Below are 20,632 nucleotides of genomic sequence, written 5' to 3' on the forward strand. Positions count from 1 at the left end.
GGCTGCTCCAGGAACTGGAATGCTCCTTCTCACTGGAGGAGTCAATCTATAATAAGGTGCTGAAACTGAAGCTCAAATATTTTGGCCACCTAATGCGAAGAGAAAACTCACTGGAAAAGACCCTGATGCTGGGAAAGATTAAAGGCAAAAGGAGAAGGGGACGGCAGAGGATGAGATGGCTAGATAGCATCACGGATGCAATGAATATGAACTTGAGCACGATCCGAGAGAGAGTGGAGGACAGGAAGGCCTGGTGTGCTATGGTCCATGGGGTCACGAAGAGTCGGACACGACTTAACGACTGAACAACAACCCCTTTTCAGATGGGAAGGGAAATCCTGAAGAATGCCCTCCAGCCTCCACTGGAGAAACAGAGATTTCCTGGCAAGTACCTGTCACCTTGCTGTCCTGAGTGGGCAAACTTTTAATCAAAGCTACTAGCATAAGTTAAAATTGTAAAATTATCAATTTTATAAGAAATTCTAGATATAGTGTTTATGGGTATCAGGAAAAAGGAAAAAAAAGCCATCAGTACATGGAAAAACTAAGAAAAACAGTGTCATCCCACTATTCAATTATCAAGTACCTCAACACAAAGAGAGATAGAGCATAATACCATAGTTTAAGCAATCATGGCTTTGTTAGTCAGGGATGAAGATTGCAGCTCATTCTTAGTCCGGGGGGTGGGGGGTGTCTTAGCCCCATGTTTATTCTAGTTATCAAAGAAACTGCCATCTGCCCACCTCTGGTTCTCCCTCCCCAATTATATGAGATGACCCTCCCCTGAGGGCCCCCTAAGCACCTACTTCCCCAATGTAACAGACCTGGAGCTGTTTGTGGCCACAAGGGGGCACTCCTGCAGTTCTTCAAACATGAAAGTATCTAGCCTTGGACCAGGATATTAAGTGTTATTATCTGACCTTCTATGATAACTTTCACATCTGACCAGAAAGAAATAAAAATTTAAGCCTTCACAGAATTAAGCATTTGTTATAGCATGTTCTTTGCTACTCCTTCCAAAGGGACTAATGAATAGGAACTTTACAAACATAAAGCAAATGACCATTATGATCTACACTTTTCTTGGACTCCTTTGTGCTAATGAGAGGCTGTGGAGCCAAAGAAGGTGAGAAATAGTTTTCTATTTTTGCTCTGACAAAAGCACACCAATCTGTTGAGCAGGATGACAGTTCACGCAAACACATGGCATAGGCATATACCCCCACCCACAAGCCACGTACAAACTTAGTCTTTAAAATTTGCCAAGAATAATCAGTAAGCACGGCAGGTTTTCACAAACAGCTAAGGAAAATACTTACGCGGACACTATTTCCTCTCCACTAACAAACTTTGCATATGAAACAGCCTTGCGATGCCCTTTGAAGACCATGATTGGCTGTTTAGTGTTTCGAAGATCATAGTAATGAACACAGTGATCTGGGCAAAAAGAAAAAAGGGGATGAGCATATAGAAAAACTGTACAACAATATAGTACGTTGAAAACAGTATACAGAAAAACTATGCAACAATATTCAACTATCCAGTTACCACGCACTTAGGGATGGAGCATAATGCCACAGATTCAGATTCTGATTTTGTTCTAGTCACAGCTTTATCCGACAAGCGAGAAAATTGCAGCTAGTCCTTAGTCTGGAATAAAGGACAACTGGGGCGGGGGGTAGCCCCACATTTATTCTAACTATCGAGCAAGTTGCTACTTGTTTCTGATCTTTCCTGCCTAATTAGAAGAAATGCACATTTTTGCTAATAAAAAGAAAGAAGTTCAAATTACAGCTCCCTTAACTATTTCACAGCTGCCCTGAAGCTGCATAAACAGATGTGCTTCAGAATTGCAGTGTGTTTTATGTTCTACAAAATTCCGCATAAAATGAAACAAAAACCAAGAACTAGACAACCGATTCCATAATACAAAGTCCTCTTACCAAAGTGTACTCTATCTTCCCATACTTTTGAGTTTCACTGTCAAATTTTAATTACTATTTCTATGGCTGGGGGGGGGGGGATTTATTTATTTATTTATGGGGGGAAGAAATCGTATGGCTGCAAGACAGCAGGTAGACAGCCATAGGATATCTGGCTTTCCGGGAAGTGACCTTGGAGCCCATATTCTGAGGTTGGTTCCCGGAGAACTGACCTCGGAGGCAGTGTGGAACAGCTCCATGCTCCGTGCTTGCAAGAGGAGCGTGGAGAGGCAGAAAAGGGGCCTTCCCACAGGGCGTTCTGGGGTGGGAGGGCGGAAATGTCTGTACGACACATCCAATGTGTTATACAGCAGCCTCCTCCTCCACTCTGCCCTCCCGTGGCTAGGCAGCTGCAATAGGCTGTCTAGCCAAAAATGCAGGGCAGGAGAAGCATGGAGGGAACGATCCCCTTCGTGTGTCTCCTGCCCTGCATTGGATAGGCGGTTGCCTCCGAGTTTGGAGGCTGCCGCCTATCTGAATAGGGTTGCGCCCTTATTTATTTTCTATACCACCCAATAGCCGAAGCTCTCTGGGCAGTTCACAAAAATTAAAACCACAGAGTGCAGCATAAAACAATATAAAATATGAAAGCTTAAAATCACAATATAACAATACAACCAGAATAAAACCTGAATGTAATGCTGAATGTAAGCAAGAAAACCTGTTTTTTCATGTGAGAGAGATCTATAGGAATGTACAGAAGTCACTTACCTTTCCGCGGATTATGTTTATGGGGGGGGGGAGGCGTTCCGTCCCTCCCCCCCCGGAATCCTTGAATGGCTGGCTGTGCTCTGCAGCAGCTCTGCGGAGCAGCTGGCCAGGCCCAGGCCAGAGCCATCCTCAGCCGGATTTCCGGCTGCGGAAGGCTCTGGGTAAAAAACCAAAAAACAAAACCGCGTACGCAAATGGTGGCGGCTATGGCCGCCGCCATTTGCGTTCCTTATTTTTGGCCGTCTTAGTCTACGTGAATATTTATGTAGACTATTACGGCGAAAATAAAGGGGAACGCAAATAGCGCCTGCTATGCTATTTGCGTTCCCCTTTATTTTCGCTGTAATAGTCTACGTAAATATTCACGTAGACTAAGACGGCCAAAAATAAGGAACGCAAATGGCGGCGGCCATAGCCGCCGCCATCTGCGTACGTGTTTTTTTTAAAAAGCCAGCCGTGATAGGCTACGTAAATCTTTACGTAGCCTATCACGTCTCTGTAAAAAAAAACAAAAAACCCTCCAGACTGCAAATGGCGGTGGTGGCAGCCGGTCGGAAGACCAGCTGCCACAGCTGCTGCTGCCGAAGCTGCCGCCGCCCGGAACATCCGCCCCAGGTAAGCCTCGTCCCAGGGGGGATCCGCGGGGTGGCAGGGGGTGGCAGGTCGTTCCGCCACAGATTTCGGGGGGCCAAATGCACTGGCATTCAGCCTCACCGAGATCCGTGGTGGAATTCTCTGACATCCCTAAAGATCTATGGATTGTATCTAAACGCAAGTCTACCCCCTCATGTTTCTAATCACGTATCTGTGAGATGGGCCATTAAACTGGAGGGACCTAACATATGGAGAAGCCAAATGGCACTGAAACTAGTGGGGGCTGTTACAGATATAGATGCAAAGCTTCCAATCTCTTAACCAAAGTTAAACTGGGAGCACACCGCAGGCTCCCTGCCCTTCAATATCCCCCTCCCTTCTTTCTTAAACATTAACCATGGTGTACCACTAGCCCTGCACTGATGATAATTATAGTTCACTTTCAAACTGAGCTGAAAGTAGGATTTGAAGCTAGTTTGCAAACCCTGCTTAAAAGGTAACTATGAGTAGCATTCACTTCAATGCTGATGCAACACTGTTGTTAACTGTTAATGCTGCAACTGGCATAGTTGGTACTGAAGCCTGCATAGCAAAGAGGCCTAATGAAATGGAAATGAATTCAGTCAGAGGACTTCAAAGAAACATTAATGGGGAGTTGTTGTTCAGTCATGTCCAACTCTTCATGACCCCATGGACCATAGCACACCAGGCCTTCCTGTCCTGCGCTCTCTCCCAGAGCGTGTTCAAATAATGGGGAGAGGGGTCCCCTAAACCAAAAAGTTGGAAATGCTTACTTTAGCAATCCACTTCCACAAGGCTGTCAACAGTATATATTTTAAGAGACTGGGTGGTTTCAGAAAGCTATTAAATTGAGACCATGGATTTCTCTCACAGGTGTTAAATTAGCACTGAAATGTTAGGGAGATTAGTGATAGCACAATTACTATTGTAGGGAATAGACATAGTTCTAATCTTCTAAACATCTGAGTTATTCAAAGGAATGTCACAACCACCTGCACGACTTCTGGTCCCACTGCTTACAATTGATTGTTTGTGTATTACCTGTCAACTGGATTATTTAAGCTAATGCCTCAGGAAATCTGCTAGTCTTTAGGATATCTGTGATATCTATGTTCTTGTTGCCACAGAATAAACATAGCTACCTCTCTAGAAAAAGGTTTTATTTGTAGCTTGTGGAGTGCAAGATAATAACTGATTGAATCCTATTTGAAAACTGCAGCCTTCTGTCCAGTTGGAAAGCCAGCATCTATACAAGAGACGTTTGGAGTACTGCAGATTTCAAGCATCAACCTACGACAGAATGAATGTCAAAGGGAGGGCATAGATAAGCAACTGGATTGCTATGGAAAGAGAAAAGTTGCAGTGGGGCTGAAGCATCTGCTTACAGTTTTAAATTCTCCTTCCAAATTCTGCAATAAACAACACCAAGTCCGACGGCATATGGCCCCAGCACAGCATGCCCACTTGTGCAGCCTATGTGATCAATCAACTTTGTTCTGATCAGTACGAGTCCAGGGTAGAACTATATGGCTACTGGTTTCTAAAATTAGCCACTTAATAATTGATTATTTCAGCAGCTAGTGTCTGTGCCCAACTGCAGTTTCATTATTATTTTTTATTAATCCGAAGTCACAATTTTTAAGTAGCTACATCAAGTCTAATGCTCATCACATTCATTAATGCCTGAACAGGTGGTCATGTTTCCTAATTAAAGAGAATCTCTCTCTCAGACCATATGGACCTTTCACTGAACAAGATAAAAGTGCTACATACTAAGGAAGCCAAGATCTAAAAGCAGGTAAGTGAGAGGAATAAAAATCCCAGGTACCTCAGCAGAAGTCTTCTCAAATTGACTTACGATGGACTGAAACTGCTCACAACTGGCATCACTCCTGGCAACCCTATCCATCTTGGACCGTATATTTAAAGTGCTCTAAAACAGTCAGACAATTCCAGGTATAATGACTACCAAGAACAGTCCAGGAAGACAGTGATGGTTTTGCCAATATCCCTTGATCCTAGCCCATTAAGTCTTCCTGCCACAGCAGCAAGGAACTTTAACTCAAAGTACATTCAACCCTAACTTGCAAAACCCTCTCCATTTAATAAACTGCTGCTGGTCACTAAAGGTGCATAGCATCCCTAAAAATATTTTTAATGGTTTCTTCCTGCACTACTCAGGGCAAATCTAAAAATGGGACCCAAATTCTTCATTTCAACAATTAAGTGCACTGGTAGACAAGTGCATTCCCTAAGCCAACTTGGGAAACAGAAATAACTTAAAGACCAAGTTGTCCATGTGTACATAAGAATGTAAGAAGCTGCTTTACACCAACTTTGTCCATTTCTTTCTAGCCTATTTTCTACTCTGACTAGCAGTCACTCTCCAAGGTCTTAGAGACTGTTCGCAGTCCCATTATTTGAGATCCTTTCAGTGATGAAGCTGGGAATTGAACCAGGCATTTTCTGCATGTGAAGTATGTACTCTACTACTGAACAGTGGTTCCTCCCCAATATGTACACATCATAATATGTACACATCCTTAAAAAATATACTAGGCATTCACAGGAAAGTACAAAATAGCATGCAACTTCACATCCCTCAGCTGATTATCACTCAATCTGGGGGATAATGGTGAGAAATGATCCACTAAAGCACCTCTCTCTCTGAATGAGAAATGTAAATGGGATTTTGTGGAAAGAGTTAAGGGCAAAACCAAAGTTAACATACAAGCAAAGTAAGTGGATTATAAGCAATCACCCTGGATTAGATTCAGGTTAAGTTAGTTGAATTTAGGTCCCACTGAAAATAATGGGATTAAATTAGTCATGACTTAAGTTCCATTGACTTCAATGGGAAATAAGTGCAACTAACTTAGACTGGATCAAACTCCTTGTATTTTTTTTCTAAATATGGCTGCCTTAGTTCCCCAGATTGTAGCAAGAAAACTGGCTAAATATTATGTGATGAAAGCCATTCAGTATTTGAAGAGGTACTGCTAACACTATTATAATTCAAGGGGAGATCCATAAAATTAGAGAACAACAGCTAAGGCCTGTTTGTCTACAAAGCAATGCCATGTTGTGATACACTCACACCAAGCTTCATAATTCCTATTAAAGCTACGAATGCTCTTGCAGAATGATTATATATACCTAGTTTTAAGTTACCTCTAAAAGCATTCCCAATACTCCTGAAAGGTTCAGCTGTCCCAAAAAGTGATTATTACTAGTTCAGAAATAAGGTTAAGCTGCTTCAATCAGAAACTGATGGCTAGACCATCTCCTTTGAGTCTACTGTCTTTTAGAGAATATGGGACCACTTCCCAGTACTAAATGTACATAGGGAGAAAAGCATTGGGGAAGTAGGATGGAAAGCACTGGAACACGAGAATAGCACCGAAGCACAAGGGTCGAAATACTTGCTACAAGAAATAAGGGGTCCCATTCCCCAAGTTCATGTTTTAATGTTAAAGTGGGTACTGGGAGTTGGGGTGGGAAGGTATTTGCAGAAAGTAACTGGTACACAGGGAGGCCATGCTTAACACATTCCCTGCCTACCAATTCTCCCTACAAATCCCCCTGCCCCCTCACTGCCCCTAGTCATTTTAATTCTGTGCCTCACAAGGCAGTTGTAGGGGGAAAGGGGGGCCGGGAAGGGGTAAATTCTTCCGCACAAATGCCCCCTTCCCCCAAATTCACATTACCTTGGCAAAGTCAGGTTTGGATACATCTGCTTGCCAAGGTTACAAGTAGTTTTGCCCTTAAATGCAGTTCTAGTTAGACTTGCACTGAAGAGATGTTTCCGAACGTGGATAAACTGAATTTAGCGTAACAACAGTCTGGAATGAATTCTAAAGAGATTTGGGGGTGAAGTGTCATTAGTATGCTGATTATACCCAGCTCTACTTCTCTTTTTTATCAGTCTTTATTTTAAGGTGACTGAGGAATATCCATGATAGAATAAAACTCTATTTAAGATCTGCTGGAAAGAGCTAAAAAGGAAGATTAGATTCCTGCCCTGTCTCCTCCTGGATCTTTCTTTATGAGATCTCAAGGATTTTGCATTCTGATGAATTTTTCCTCTCTATGCTCTCCTGTGGAGCAAAGACTTGATCCCACAATCACACTTTTTACAGCTACGTCAACACCACTTTCTATCAGTAGTTTACTGCATTATTTTTAAGTGGCCATTCAACAATAGCATTTCTCTGTGGATTTACTATCTCCCTGAGCAGCATAAAGCAAAGGGAACAGCAGCCAACAAAGCAAATGCCAGTCTGGTATTTTAACATTTGCATTGAACAGCTTCCCTATGGCTTGAGGTTACAGATGACATTCATCAGGCAACAGATAACAGTCTTCACACGTCAGGGACATTTTTATTGACTTGTCTAAAGCTTTTCATGGAGCAGACTGTACAAGCTCCATTAAATAAACATCCATTGAAGACACACAACGTACCACATACAAAATCTTAATCAGGTGGGGTGAAAGAGCCAGTTGAGAAGGAGGGACAAAGAGAATGGAAGATATATTTTAAAATATTTTTTTCATGTGACTGTCATTCATTATTTTAAAGTACTGACATTTTAAGTCTGGCACACAGAAAACATCTCTCTCATTTTTGCAACTGAGATACTTTTGGAAAAAGATGGAAAGTTCTGTACAATATACCAATATAACATTTTCCTATAATAAAAGCACTTGCCAGTACAGGCATTCTTGATGGCTATATAGTCATTAGCTACACCATGAATTTGGCATAGGTGTGCAAAAAAAGGGGCTACTGCAGCAAACCTGGGAAGTGTGAAAGATGTATGATGTGCTACTATATATGCAGTTTCTATAGTTCAGAAATATTTCATCTTGCACTAACATTTATGAAGCATAGAAGTCTAATATTATACCAAAAAGACAGGTTCACTCCATTCTTTCACTTGATCAGAACAGTCTGCACAAAGCTAGTACCCTAAGAAGTTATGGGAAATATATTCTCAGCTGAAACTATGTTTAGAAAAAGCTGGATGGGATAATTCAAAGCACAAGTGAACAGCCCTAAGGCATGACACAGTGCCTACGTCTCAGATTCTCTAATAAGACAGATTTTTATAACTTCACTTGATAATTAAGTACTATTATAGTGTACATTATAGCATATCTAGATCTACCGTTCCAGTAACATAAAAAAGAGTTTATGTTACTGGAAGAGTAACATTCCTCATTCAATATTCTTCTCAGCATTTGTAGATTGCCATCTATCCTTCCCACACTGAACTTTCTGGTTTACTCAACTCAGCTTTTCCTCAGATGTTTTACCTGTTAGACCCTTTAGCTTCCCTCACAACCATCTAGTTCTCCAGATCTTGGATGTAATGTACGTGCTAAAAGCAACCTATAATGACAGTGGCCTTTGCTGATATAAAATTACATGGACACATATTGTTCAATACCACAATAACCCTTAGAGTTCTTTTAAGGATCTTGCTCTTCATGATAAGGAACACTATTTCATTTTATCAACAAGCCAAATGAAACAGTTATAAGATGGGAGAAGAATTTCCCATTTCTAGAGCAAATTTATTTATTTATTTACAATATTTATATACTTTCGGAGCGGTGAACAACAAGATAAGAGAAGAAAAACCCATAATTAAAACATTTTAAAAGAACAGATTCTAAACATAATAAACCGTGGCTGGTCACTCAGGGAAAGCCTCTCAAAATAACAATGTCTTCAGGAGGCACCGAAAGCAACACAACATTGGTGCCTCCCTGACCTCTAAAGGCAGGGAATTCCACAGGAAGGGGGCCACTACACTGAATGCTCTCTTCCTGGTGGACTCCAAACGGGCCATAGGTCCATGTGGAACCACCAGGAACAAGCCCTCTGATGACTTCAGTGACCGGGCAGGCTGGTAAAGAAGAAGGTACTCCCTCAGGTATCCTGGTCCCAAGTTGTTTAGGGCTTTGTACACTAGTACTAATACCTTAAACCTGGCCTGGTAGCGAATAGACAGCCAATGCGGTTCCCTCAGCAAAGGAGTTACATGCTGAAAAGGGGCAGCTCCCGACAACAGCTGAGCTGCTGCATTCTGCACTAGCTCCAGCTTCCGGACCAGCCTCAAGGGCAGCCCCACGTAGAGCACATTGCAGTAATCCAGCCTTGAGGTTACTAATGCCTATACCCTTGTGGCCAAGCTCTCCCTATCCAGGAGAGGCCATAGCTGGCAAACTAGCCAAACCTGGTAAAAGGCTTGCCGAGCTGCAGTGGCCACTTGGGGCTCCAGCGACAATGATGGATCTAGGAGTACCCCTAGACTACAAACCTGATCTTTCAGAGGGAGTGCAACCCCATCCAGAACAGGCAATGCGCCTATCTCCCGGACTCAGGAAGCATTCACCCACGGGGCTTCCATCTTGCCAGAATTCAGCTTCAGTTTATTGGCCCTCATCCAGCCCATTACTGAGTCTAGGCACTGATCCAGGACTTTCACAGCCTCTCCTGACTGAGATATCACAGGGAGCCGGAGCTGCGTGTCATCAGCATACTGATGGCATTTAGCTCCAAATCTCCTAATGACCTCTCCCAGCAGCTTCATGTAGATGTTAAACAACACTGGGGACAAGATGGTGCCCTGTGGCACCCCAAAGCTCAATTGCCAAGGGGCCGAGGAATAGTCACCCAGTGTTACTCTCTGAAATCACCTCTGTAGGTAGGACTGGAACCACTGTAAGGGGGCAATCTCGCCTCTGGACCCAAGTAGATCCCCCCACCCCTGCATTAGAGATATGAAGGCTACTTTCAGAAAATGGAAGTCTTGCCCAAACGAGAAGAAAAACACACAAACTTTCACAAAGGAAATGCAGACAATAAGAGAGACAAAAAAGGATTTTGAGGAGCATATTACTAATAACATAAAGCCCAATAATTAAAATACCCTTTTAAAATATATCAGAAGCAGGAAACTGGCTAGGGAAGAATGGCTAGCTGAATTAATCCTTTGCATCTGTCTTCCCTGGAGAAGATGTGTGGCAGATACCTGTGCCTGAACTAATACATTTAGGAAAGGAGTCTGAAGAACTGAGGTAAATACTGGTGACAAGAGATGAAGATGGTATCCATCCAACAGTTCTTTGAAAAAATCAAATATGAAATTGCCTATCTTCTGACAAACATATTAACATGTCCCTAAGATCAGCCTTAGGGACATGTTAATATGTTTGTCAGAAGATAGGCAATTTCATATTTGATTTTTTCAAAGAACTGTTGGATGGATACCATCTTCATCTCTTGTCACCAGTATTTACCTCAGTTCTTCAGACTCCTTTCCTAAATGTATTAGTTCAGGCACAGGTATCTGCCACGCATCTTCTCCAGGGAAGACAGATGCAAAGGATTAATTCAGCTAGCCATTCTTCCCTAGATCAGCCTCCCCTTCATGGATCACTGCCTTGTTGTGGCGAAGGGGCTTGCGTAACTCAGTGAAGCCATAAGCTATGCCGTGCAGGGCCACCCAAGACGGACAGGTCATGGCAGAGAGTTCTCACAAAATGTGGTCCACTGGAGAAGGAAATGGCAACCCACTCCAGTATTCTTGCCAAGAAAACCCCATGGAACGTATCACAAGGCTAAAAGATATGACGCCGGAAGATGAGCCCCTCAGGTCGGAAGGTGTCCAATCTGCTACTGGGGAAGAGCAGAGGGTATTTCCAAGTAGCGCCAGAAAGAGTGAAGCGGCTGGGCCAAAGCCGAAAGGACACTCAGCTGTGGATGTGTCTGGTGGTGAAAAGAAAATCCGATGCTGTAAAGAACAATATTGTTTAGGAACCTGGAATGTCAGATCAATGAATCAAGGTAAGCTGGAGGTGGTCAAACATGAGATGGCAAGATTGAACATCGACATCTTGGGAATCAGCGAACTAAAATGGACAGGCATGGGCGAATTTAATTCAGGTGACCATCATATCTACTATTGTAGGCAAGAATCCCTTAGAAGAAATGGAGTAGCACTCATAGTCAACAAAAGGGTGGGAAAAGCAGTACTGGGGTACAATCTTAAAAATGATAGAATGATCTCAGTACGAATCCAAGGCAAACCATTCAACATCACAGTAATTCAAGTCTATGCCCCAACCACTGAGGCCGAAGAAGCTGAGGTTGATTGGTTCTATGAAGACCTACAACACCTTCTAGAACTAACACCAAAAAAAGATGTCCTCTTCATCATAGGGGATTGGAATGCTAAAGTAGGAAGTCAAGAAATCACTGGGATAACAGGCAGGCATGGCCTTGGTGTACAAAATGAAGCAGGACAAAAGCTAATAGAGTTTTGCCAAGAGAACATGCTGATCATAGCAAACACTCTTTTCCAACAGCACAAGAGGCGACTCTACACATGGACGTCACCAGATGGTCAATATCAAAATCAGATTGATTATGTCCTTTGCAGCCAAAGATGGAGAAGCTCCATACAGTCAGTAAAAACAAGACCTGGAGCTGACTGTGGCTCAGATCATGAGCTGCTTCTTGCAAAATTTCGGCTTAAATTGAAGAACGTCGGGAAAACCACTAAACCGTTCAGGTATGACCTAAATCATACCCCTGATGAATATACAGTGGAGGTGAGGAATAGATTTCAGGGATTAGACCTGATAGACAGAGTGCCTGAGGAGCTATGGACGGAGGTCCGTAACATTGTTCAGGAGGCAGCAACTCAATCCATCCCAAAGAAAAAGAAATGCAAGAAAGCCAAGTGGCTGTCTGATGAGGCTTTACAAGTAGCTGAGGAAAGAAGGGAAGCGAAAAGCAAGGGAGAAAGGGGAAGATATACCCAACTGAATGCAGAGTTCCAGAGAATAGCAAGGGGAGACAAGAAGGCCTTCTTAAATGAACAACGCAAAGAAATCGAGGAAAACAACAGAATAGGAAAGACTAGAGATCTCTTCAAGAAAATTGGAGCTCTCAAGGGAACGTTTTGTGCAAAGATGGGCATGATAAAGGACAAAGAAGGCAGGGACCTAACAGAAGCAGATGAGATTAAGAAGAGGTGGCAAGAATACACAGAAGAACTATACAGGAAAGATCTGAATGTCCCTGATAGCCATGATAGTGCGGTCACTGAACTTGAGCCGGACATCCTAGAGAGTGAAGTCAAGTGGGCCTTAGGAAGCACTAGTAACAACAAAGCTAGCGGAGATGACAGTATTCCAGCCGAGCTATTTAAAATCCTAAAAGATGATGCTATTAAAGTGCTGCATTCAATATGCCAACAAATCTGGAACACTCAACAGTGGCCACAAGACTGGAAAAGGTCAGTTTACATTCCAATTCCAAAGAAGGGCAACGCCAAAGAGTGTTCAAACTACCGCACCATTGCGCTCATTTCACATGCCAGCAAGGTGATGCTCAAAATCCTACAAGCTAGGCTTCAGCAGTATGCGAACCGAGAACTACCGGAAGTACAAGCTGGGTTTCGAAGAGGCAGAGGAACTAGAGATCAAATCGCCAACATTCGCTGCATCATGGAGAAAGCAAGAGAATTCCAGAAAAACGTCTATTTCTGCTTCATTGACTACGCTAAAGCCTTTGATTGTGTGGATCACAACAAACTGTGGCAAATTCTGAAAGTGATGGGAGTACCAGACCACCTGACCTGTCTCCTGAGAAACCTGTACGAGGGTCAAGAAGCAACAGTAAGAACCAGACATGGAACAACCGATTGGTTCAAAATTGGGAAAGGAGTACGACAAGGCTGCATATTGTCACCCTGCTTATTTAACTTATATGCAGAGTACATCATGAGAAATGCCGGGTTGGATGAATCAGAGGTCGGAATTAAGATTGCTGGGAGAATTATCAACAACCTCCGATATGCAGACGATACCACCCTAATGGTAGAAAGCGAAGAGGATCTCAAGAGCCTCTTGTTGAGGGTGAAAGAGGAGAGTGCAAAAGCTGGTTTGAAACTCAACATTAAAAAAACTAAGATCATGGCATCTGGCCCCATCGCTTCCTGGCATATAGAAGGGGAAGAAATGGAAGCAGTGACAGATTTTACTTTCTTGGGCTCCAAGATCACCGCAGACGGTGACTGTAGCCATGAAATTAAAAGACGCTTGCTCCTTGGGAGGAAAGCTATGGCCAACCTAGACAGCATAGTAAGAAGCAGAGACATCACCTTGCCGACAAAGGTCCGTCTAATCAAAGCTATGGTTTTCCCAGTAGTAATGTATGGCTGTGAGAGCTGGACTATAAGGAAGGCTGAGCGCCGAAGAATTGATGCTTTCGAACTGTGGTGCTGGAGAAGACTCTTACGAGTCCCCTGGACTGCAAGGAGGACAAATCAGTCCATCCTAAAGGAAATCAACCCTGAGTGCTCATTGGAAGGACAGATACTGAAGCTGAAGCTCCAATATTTTGGCCACCTAATGCGAAGAGAAAACTCCCTGGAAAAGACCCTGATGCTGGGAAAGACTGAAGGCAAAAGGAGAAGGGGACGGCAGAGGATGAGATGGCTAGATAGCATCACGGATGCAATGAATATGAACTTGAGCACGCTCCGGGAGAGAGCGCAGGACAGGAAGGCCTGGCGTGCTATGGTCCATGGGGTCACGAAGAGTCGGACACGACTGAACGACTGAACAACAACAACAAAGATCAGCCTCTGTACCAGAGGACTGGAGAGTGACCAGTGTAATGCCAGTGTTTTTAAAGGGATCCAGGTGGGACCTAGAAAATTACAGGCTGGTTAGCTTAATGTTTGTTCCAGGAAAATTGGTGTAAAGTGTTATTAATGATAAAATCATCAAGCATATAGAAAAACAAGTTTTGCTGAAGAACAATCAATGTGGCTTTTGCAAAGTTAAGTCCTGTCTAGCTAATCCTTTAGATTGAATAACCTTTTAACGGTAAGTCCTGCCTCACTAACCTTTTAGAATGTAGGACTAGATAGGCCTTTTGTTTGATCCAGCACAGCTCTTCTTATGTTCTTATAAGTGCTGTAAAACTATGGAAACTGAGTGAACACATTTATGTTACATACGCTGTATCCCATGCTGAAAATTATGTCTGAAAATCTCACTAAAATGCTAGCCGCAAACAACATAAAGGCCCGTTTTCCTTGTGGCAGAAAACCCCAGGGGTGGGGGGAGAGAAAGTAAATTGGATGTATGCAGAAACTTATTCAGCGCAACATTAAGAGCACCAGACATATCATCTGTTGAGGCAGGTAACTAAAAGTGTCATTTCATCAAGCAATTTCTTTGAGTCAATGGCTAGAAGCCCCTCAGACAGCCTTGGGAACTCCTGAAGTGGCGAGGCATTATTCTCTCTAATAGAAGCCGCAATAGCTGGCAGTGACAGCAATTTTGCATTTAGGGGAAGAAAAGAGAGATGGAATGAATCTTAAACATTACACACACATCAATGTGTTTATTTCTATTTTATATTGAACTTATTAAAAGTAACTTGTTTTTTATTTAATGTGTACTGAATTGTAAGGCACAATGTTTAGGAAAAAGCACAGTAAAGCTGGGAGATACCAAAAAACCACAAGAGCACACAAAAACACTCCCCAAGCACAACCACCCTCAACTCCAGAGCATTAAGTAAAATTCTTTATTTAGTTACCTCATTCCTATAACTGAAGCCAGTCAAGACAGTAGCTTAACCTAGACTTCCACACATTGGTTTCCATGATGACAGGCTCGTCCTCTTTCTCTACATACAAAGAAGCAGTGTTCATTCTACGCTCTCTACTCAAGACCAGTAAGACCTATTTAAAAATTTGCTTTAAAAGAACACCCTTCTCATTATGCTCTCCATCTGCCAGTTCTATTCTTATGTCATTCCCAATGTAATAGATAGGAATGATACAAGGGGGTTACAGTAAGCAGGTGTAGAACATCACGAGAAGCTGGCTTTATGACAAACCAGACAGACCATATCTACAAACAGAACTTCCACTTCTTTCCATTCCTCTGGTTTTAAATTACAAATTTACTCCAAATAGACTACAACAAACATGTACTATCACTGAGGTCATGAGAGGGCATGCTCCTGGAGGTTCCATGTGGCTCTATGGCCTCACTTGAGTATACCCAAAGAAGAGTCTTCAGTGTGGTGGCTCCCTTCCTATGGAACTCCCTGCCTCTGGATGTCCGGCAGGTGCCAATACTGCATTGGTTTTGGTGGCTCCTGAAAACAGCTCTTTCCCCAGAAGCCTTCCTTGGTTGCCCAGCCTCAGTTTTATTGGCACTTTTTAAAAAAGAATAATCTTAATATGTTCCTTCTTTTTATCTTTTATTCATTTTCTCTCTTGTTGTTCACCGCTCCATGTTGTAAATAAATACATGTTATTTATAAATAAATAAATAAATAAATAAATACATACATACTATACTATACTATACTATACTGAAATCAGAGGGTGTGTTTTAAATAGTTCCTCCTGTGGGAACCACAATCTTCCAGGCAAGAGGAAAAAATAACTTCAAAGTTTGGGGAGGTAAAAAAATTGGTTTCCTGCTGGATAGTTTCTGAACAGAGGCTTATCTTCCTACCTCATTGCATTTATCAATATCATCCAAAGCTTCCTACATTAGTATGAGGGATGTTAAACCAGACATTCTTTGCTACGGGACAGAGCCACTAAGCTAAATATGGATACATACATATAATTTAAAAGCACGCCACTGGCATGATGAGTTGGTCATCCTCTGCTTTACTACTCATAGCATCTTTGGTTTATGTACCTGGCCATCCACAACAGGGATCAACAACAATTTACTGGTGCTTATTCTGCTCAGTTCACTTCTGTTCAGTTTTATGACTTTATATATAATGGCCCTGTTCAGACGCACATTGGGGAAGGGTGGTTAGGCTAACCATGGTGTATGGTGGTTCCCGCTAACCACTGCAAGTGCTACTGCCACACATGCAGGTAACCACATTCTGCAACGTGGTAAGTCTAACCATTCTCTAACCACCCTCCCTCTCACACGAACCCGCAGTCTTCTGGATGGACGGCCATGCATCTCAATGGCCTTTATGCTGCTGGCCATTTTGGTGCTCGGGGGCTACTCCTTCTTTGGCCGTTCTTGTTGCAGAGCTCCATGGCAGTTGTCAATTAACCATGGAGGCTGTTCAGACATCACACTAAGCCAAGGTAGAGCCCACTAACCATCTTGCAGCAAGTGTTTAGTGAACATGGTTAGTCTGTGGTTAATAAACCACCAAGGAAGGGACAGATGCCTGTTCAGATATCACACTAAGCCAGCGTAGTTAGCTGAAAACTCCTAACCATCATGGCTTAGTGTGAAGTCTGAACAGGCCCAATGTCATCAGCATTCCTGGAGCTTTACAGAAAAACAAACAAAAAAGACCAAAAACCCCTCAGGCCCTTGCCCTGAGGAGTTTGTAATATAAAACTCACAACAGTGGAGGCAGTAGATGAAGGGAAGGAAGGTGGGGCCAGGAAAAATGGGGGGAAAGTGTTCAGTTCACATAGGCTTCCTTTCAATAATGGGTGAGGACTAAAAAGGTTTAATGGAAAGGCATCCGAATAGAGAGCCACAGTAAAGTAGAATTCCCTCCCCATAACATTTAACTTTCTGGTCTCACAATCCACAGAGGCCAAATGAGGTTTCTGCTGCGACTTCCCTTCAGCGTGTTCCACAATGATGTTCAGAGCTGGGTGTTCTTATACTAAATTATAGTCTCCCTCCTAAAATCTATATAAAGTTCTCATAAGAATGTAAGAGCAGCCCTGCTGGATCAGACAAAAGGCCTATCTAATCCAGCATTCTCTTCCTACAATGGCCAACCAGATACCTATGGGAAGCCCACAACAGAACATGAGTGCACTAACACCCTCCTGCTGGTGTTTGCCTAGCAATTGATATTCAGAAGCATACTGCCTCTGATACTGGAGATAATATATAGCTATCATGTCTAGTAGCCATTGATAGCTTTATCCTCCATGAATCTGTCTAAATCCCTTTTACAGCTGTCCAGGTTGGTGGCCTTCACATCTTGTGGTAGAAAATTCCACAGTTTATGGAATCTGAAGAAGTACTGTTTGAAGAACTACTTCCTTGTGTGTGTCCTGAATCTCCCACCCTTTAACTTTACAAGATGACCCTGGTTCTAGTATTATCATGGAGAAAAACTTCTCTCTATCCATTTTCTCCACACCATGCATAATTCTATAAACCTCTATCATGCCCCGCTTTATTCCCCGTTTTTCTAAGCTAAAGAGCTGAAATGTTGTAAACTTTCCTTGTTGGGAGTTGCTTCAGTCCCTTGATAGTTTTTTGTTGCCCTTTTCTGCACCTTTTCTAGGTCAACAATCTATTTTTTTAGGTGCAGTATACAGAACTGTCCCCAGTATAGTCACACCAGAGATTTGCATAAGGGCATTATAATATTGGCAGTTTTATCTTCAATTCATTTCCTTTTGATCCCCAACATGGGATCTGCCTTTTCCACAGCTGCAGGGTTGACACTGCCATCGAGCTATCCACCACAACCCCAAGATCCATTTCCTGGTCAGTCATTGCCATGAGGTCTTCACAGACCCCATCAACAGATATGCGAAGCTGGGATTTTTTGCCCTAATGTGCATCACTTGCTTACATTGCTATTTTGATGCCCATTCCCCCAGTTTGCAAAGATTCCTTAGGAGCTCTTTGTTGTCCCTTTTTGTTTTAACCACCCTAAATAATTTGGTATTGTCAGCAAACATGGCCACCTCACTCCTCACACTTAACTCAAGATCACTGATAAGCAAGTTAAAAATAGGGATGTACGGACTTTGCAAAATCCATTCCATCTAAGTTTTGCAGATTGCCAGGTGCCTTTAGTTCTGCTGTCCACGCACTGACAGAAGTGGATTTTTTTCCAATTTCCCGAATTTTCACAAGTTCGCACTTGCAAGAATGCACAACCCCCCCGCCCACAGATTTTCATGCTTTAGCCTATGTGGGAAGTGCACACTTTCGGCTGGTGTTTTTTATTTTATGTATTTTTCTACAACTAAATTTGCATAAAATTCTGGGAAGTCAAAAAACCACTCCACAAGTCTGTGGAATCCATGCGACTCCAGAAAAGGTTGTCTGCTGTAGGATCATGGGCTGGATTAACAGAAATCCGAACTCTGATTCCATTGTGGATTTCTCTGACATCCCTAGTTAAAAAGCAGTGGTTGCTTGGGGGACTCCACTGTTTACATACCTCCATTGAGAGAACTGTCCATTTATTCCTACTCTCTGCTTTCTGTTCTTCAACCAGTTACCGATCTGTAAGAGGACTTCTGATGGCATTGGTGAGAGGCTTTGTCAAAGGCTTTTTGACAAACAGTGACTACAGATCACCCCTATTCATAAGCTTGTTGACACTCTGAAAGAACTCTAAAACAGGGGTGGGCAGAAAGTAGATCTCCAGATGTTTTGGTCTTCCAATCCCAGCCCTCCTGACCATTGGCCATGCTAGCAGAGGCTTCTGGGAGTTGATGTCCAAAACATCTGTAGATGTTACCTTCTGCCCACATCTCTAAAACATTACTGATAGGACTTACCTTTGAAGAAGCCACATTCATTGTTTTTATTTATTTTATTTATTACATTTATATTCCATCTTTTTCTCCAAAGTGCCTAACATGATCTTCCTCCTCTCCATTTTATCATCACAACGTAATTTTACTCTATAATCACGCTTTCCACCAATTAACCCAGAACTGACATGAAGTTAACCAGCCTGTCATTTCCTACACCCTCCTGGATTCCTTTTTAAAAACTGGTGCTGCATTGACCACTTTCCAGTCCTCTGGTATGGAGGCTAATCTTAGGGATATGTTACATATTCTTGTTAGAAGATCAGCAAGTTCACATTTCTGTTCTTTAAGAACTTTTGAAAGGATACTATCTGTACACAGTATTTGGTGTGTGTTTTCAATTTGTAAATAATACATTTTCAATTTGTTAATAATTCAGTCTCATCGCTATTTGCCTCAGTTCTTTAGACTCCCTCCTTTCTGAAAATATTGGTTCAGACACGAGTATCTGCCCTACACCTTCTGCAGTGAAGATAGATACAAATAATTCATTTAGCTTAGTATTCCTTTAATTCTCTTGTCATACAGTGGTCCAACTAGCTCCCTAGCCGGTTTCCTACTTCTGATATATTTAAAGATTTTTAGTTTTGGCCTTAATATTATTAGCAATACATGCGACATCTTTTTTGCATCCCTTATTGTTTGCTTGCATTTCTTTTGTGCAAGTTTGTGTTCCTTTTCATTTTTCTTGCTTGGGCTAAACATTTCTGAAGGTCATCCTCTTTTCTTGAATAGCTTCCTTGACACTCCTTGTTAATCATGCTGGTAACTTCTTGGACTTGTTGGTACCTTTCTTGGCCTATGGTATATAAGAGACACTGGTATTGAGGATGCATATGGTACTGAGGCTGGTACTGAGGTTGGAACAGAAGACTTTTGGACCGAGACTGGACAAGAAAACAACAAGTTGGATGAAATAGTTGGAACCAGCCATGAGGTGACCAAAGAGGGGAATAGCTTTCGCACGGTCCAAGTGACCTCTGTTCCCACAGTCTGCTGTAGCTGTTAAGCTCTCTGTAACTTGTGTGAGAAAATCTAGTCCTGTGATGGCAGTGTGATGAGCAGTTTGATACAAATGATGCCCATAAGAGCAGGGCTCATGTCTTATAGCATACTGACAATGGCCTGGGGGGATCTGCAATAGGTCTCCAACCCAATAGCAGGTTGGGGACCTAGAGTGCCCATATGAGTGGTGCTCCTTGTCAACTAGTTCTCAGACATATTCAGGCTCCACCATATAACTGTGGTTGTAGTGGTTGTAATCTTTGGATGACCAAGACTCAGGAGAGGATTACCTCTAAGCCAAGAGACATGTATGATAATTGTGGTCACGGTTGCTAGGAACAAGGCAGGAGTGGTGAGATGAGGAGTCAGTCCACCTAGGACAGCGGTGAGCAACTTGTAGCTCTCTAGATATTCTGGTCTACAACTCCTTTCAGCCTTGGCCAACACAGCCAATTGTGAGGGATGATGGGAATTGTAGGACACAACAGCTAGACAGTAGTGACCAAAATAAAATAAAAGAATTGTATTGTGAGAAAAGTGAAGTGAAAGGAAAGTCTACCTCACTTTTTCATCATCTGATGAACAATGTGAAAGTTCCTACAGATGCTACCATAGCAGTGGTCAATAAGGAACTGAGTGAGAAGGGGCAGCCATGTCCCTTCAGCCTGCACGGTGTGGACTGGGTTGGGTTTTCTGTCAAAACGT

The 20,632-nt window shown here is 42.6% G+C and overlaps 1 protein-coding gene across 7 annotated transcripts in view; it reads right to left on the reverse strand.

Moving 5' to 3' along the window:
* COP1 (COP1 E3 ubiquitin ligase) overlaps nucleotides 1–20,632 on the reverse strand; it is a 241,920-nt gene that overhangs the window by 55,623 nt on the left and 165,665 nt on the right. For all 7 annotated transcript variants that reach the window (XR_014790395.1, XR_014790394.1, XM_084851212.1 and 4 more), the window contains one exon: nucleotides 1,320–1,437. Coding sequence is in view for 5 of the 7 variants with exons in the window: in XM_084851212.1 (XP_084707338.1) it covers nucleotides 1,320–1,437 (118 nt within the window). In the remaining 2 variants the exon portion in view is untranslated. The remainder of the gene's footprint in view (nucleotides 1–1,319; nucleotides 1,438–20,632) is intronic.

Source organism: Heloderma suspectum, chromosome 4 (assembly GCF_057233095.1).
Source record: "Heloderma suspectum isolate Gila_16-S chromosome 4, 16-S_ref, whole genome shotgun sequence".
Taxonomy (NCBI): domain Eukaryota; kingdom Metazoa; phylum Chordata; class Lepidosauria; order Squamata; family Helodermatidae; genus Heloderma; species Heloderma suspectum.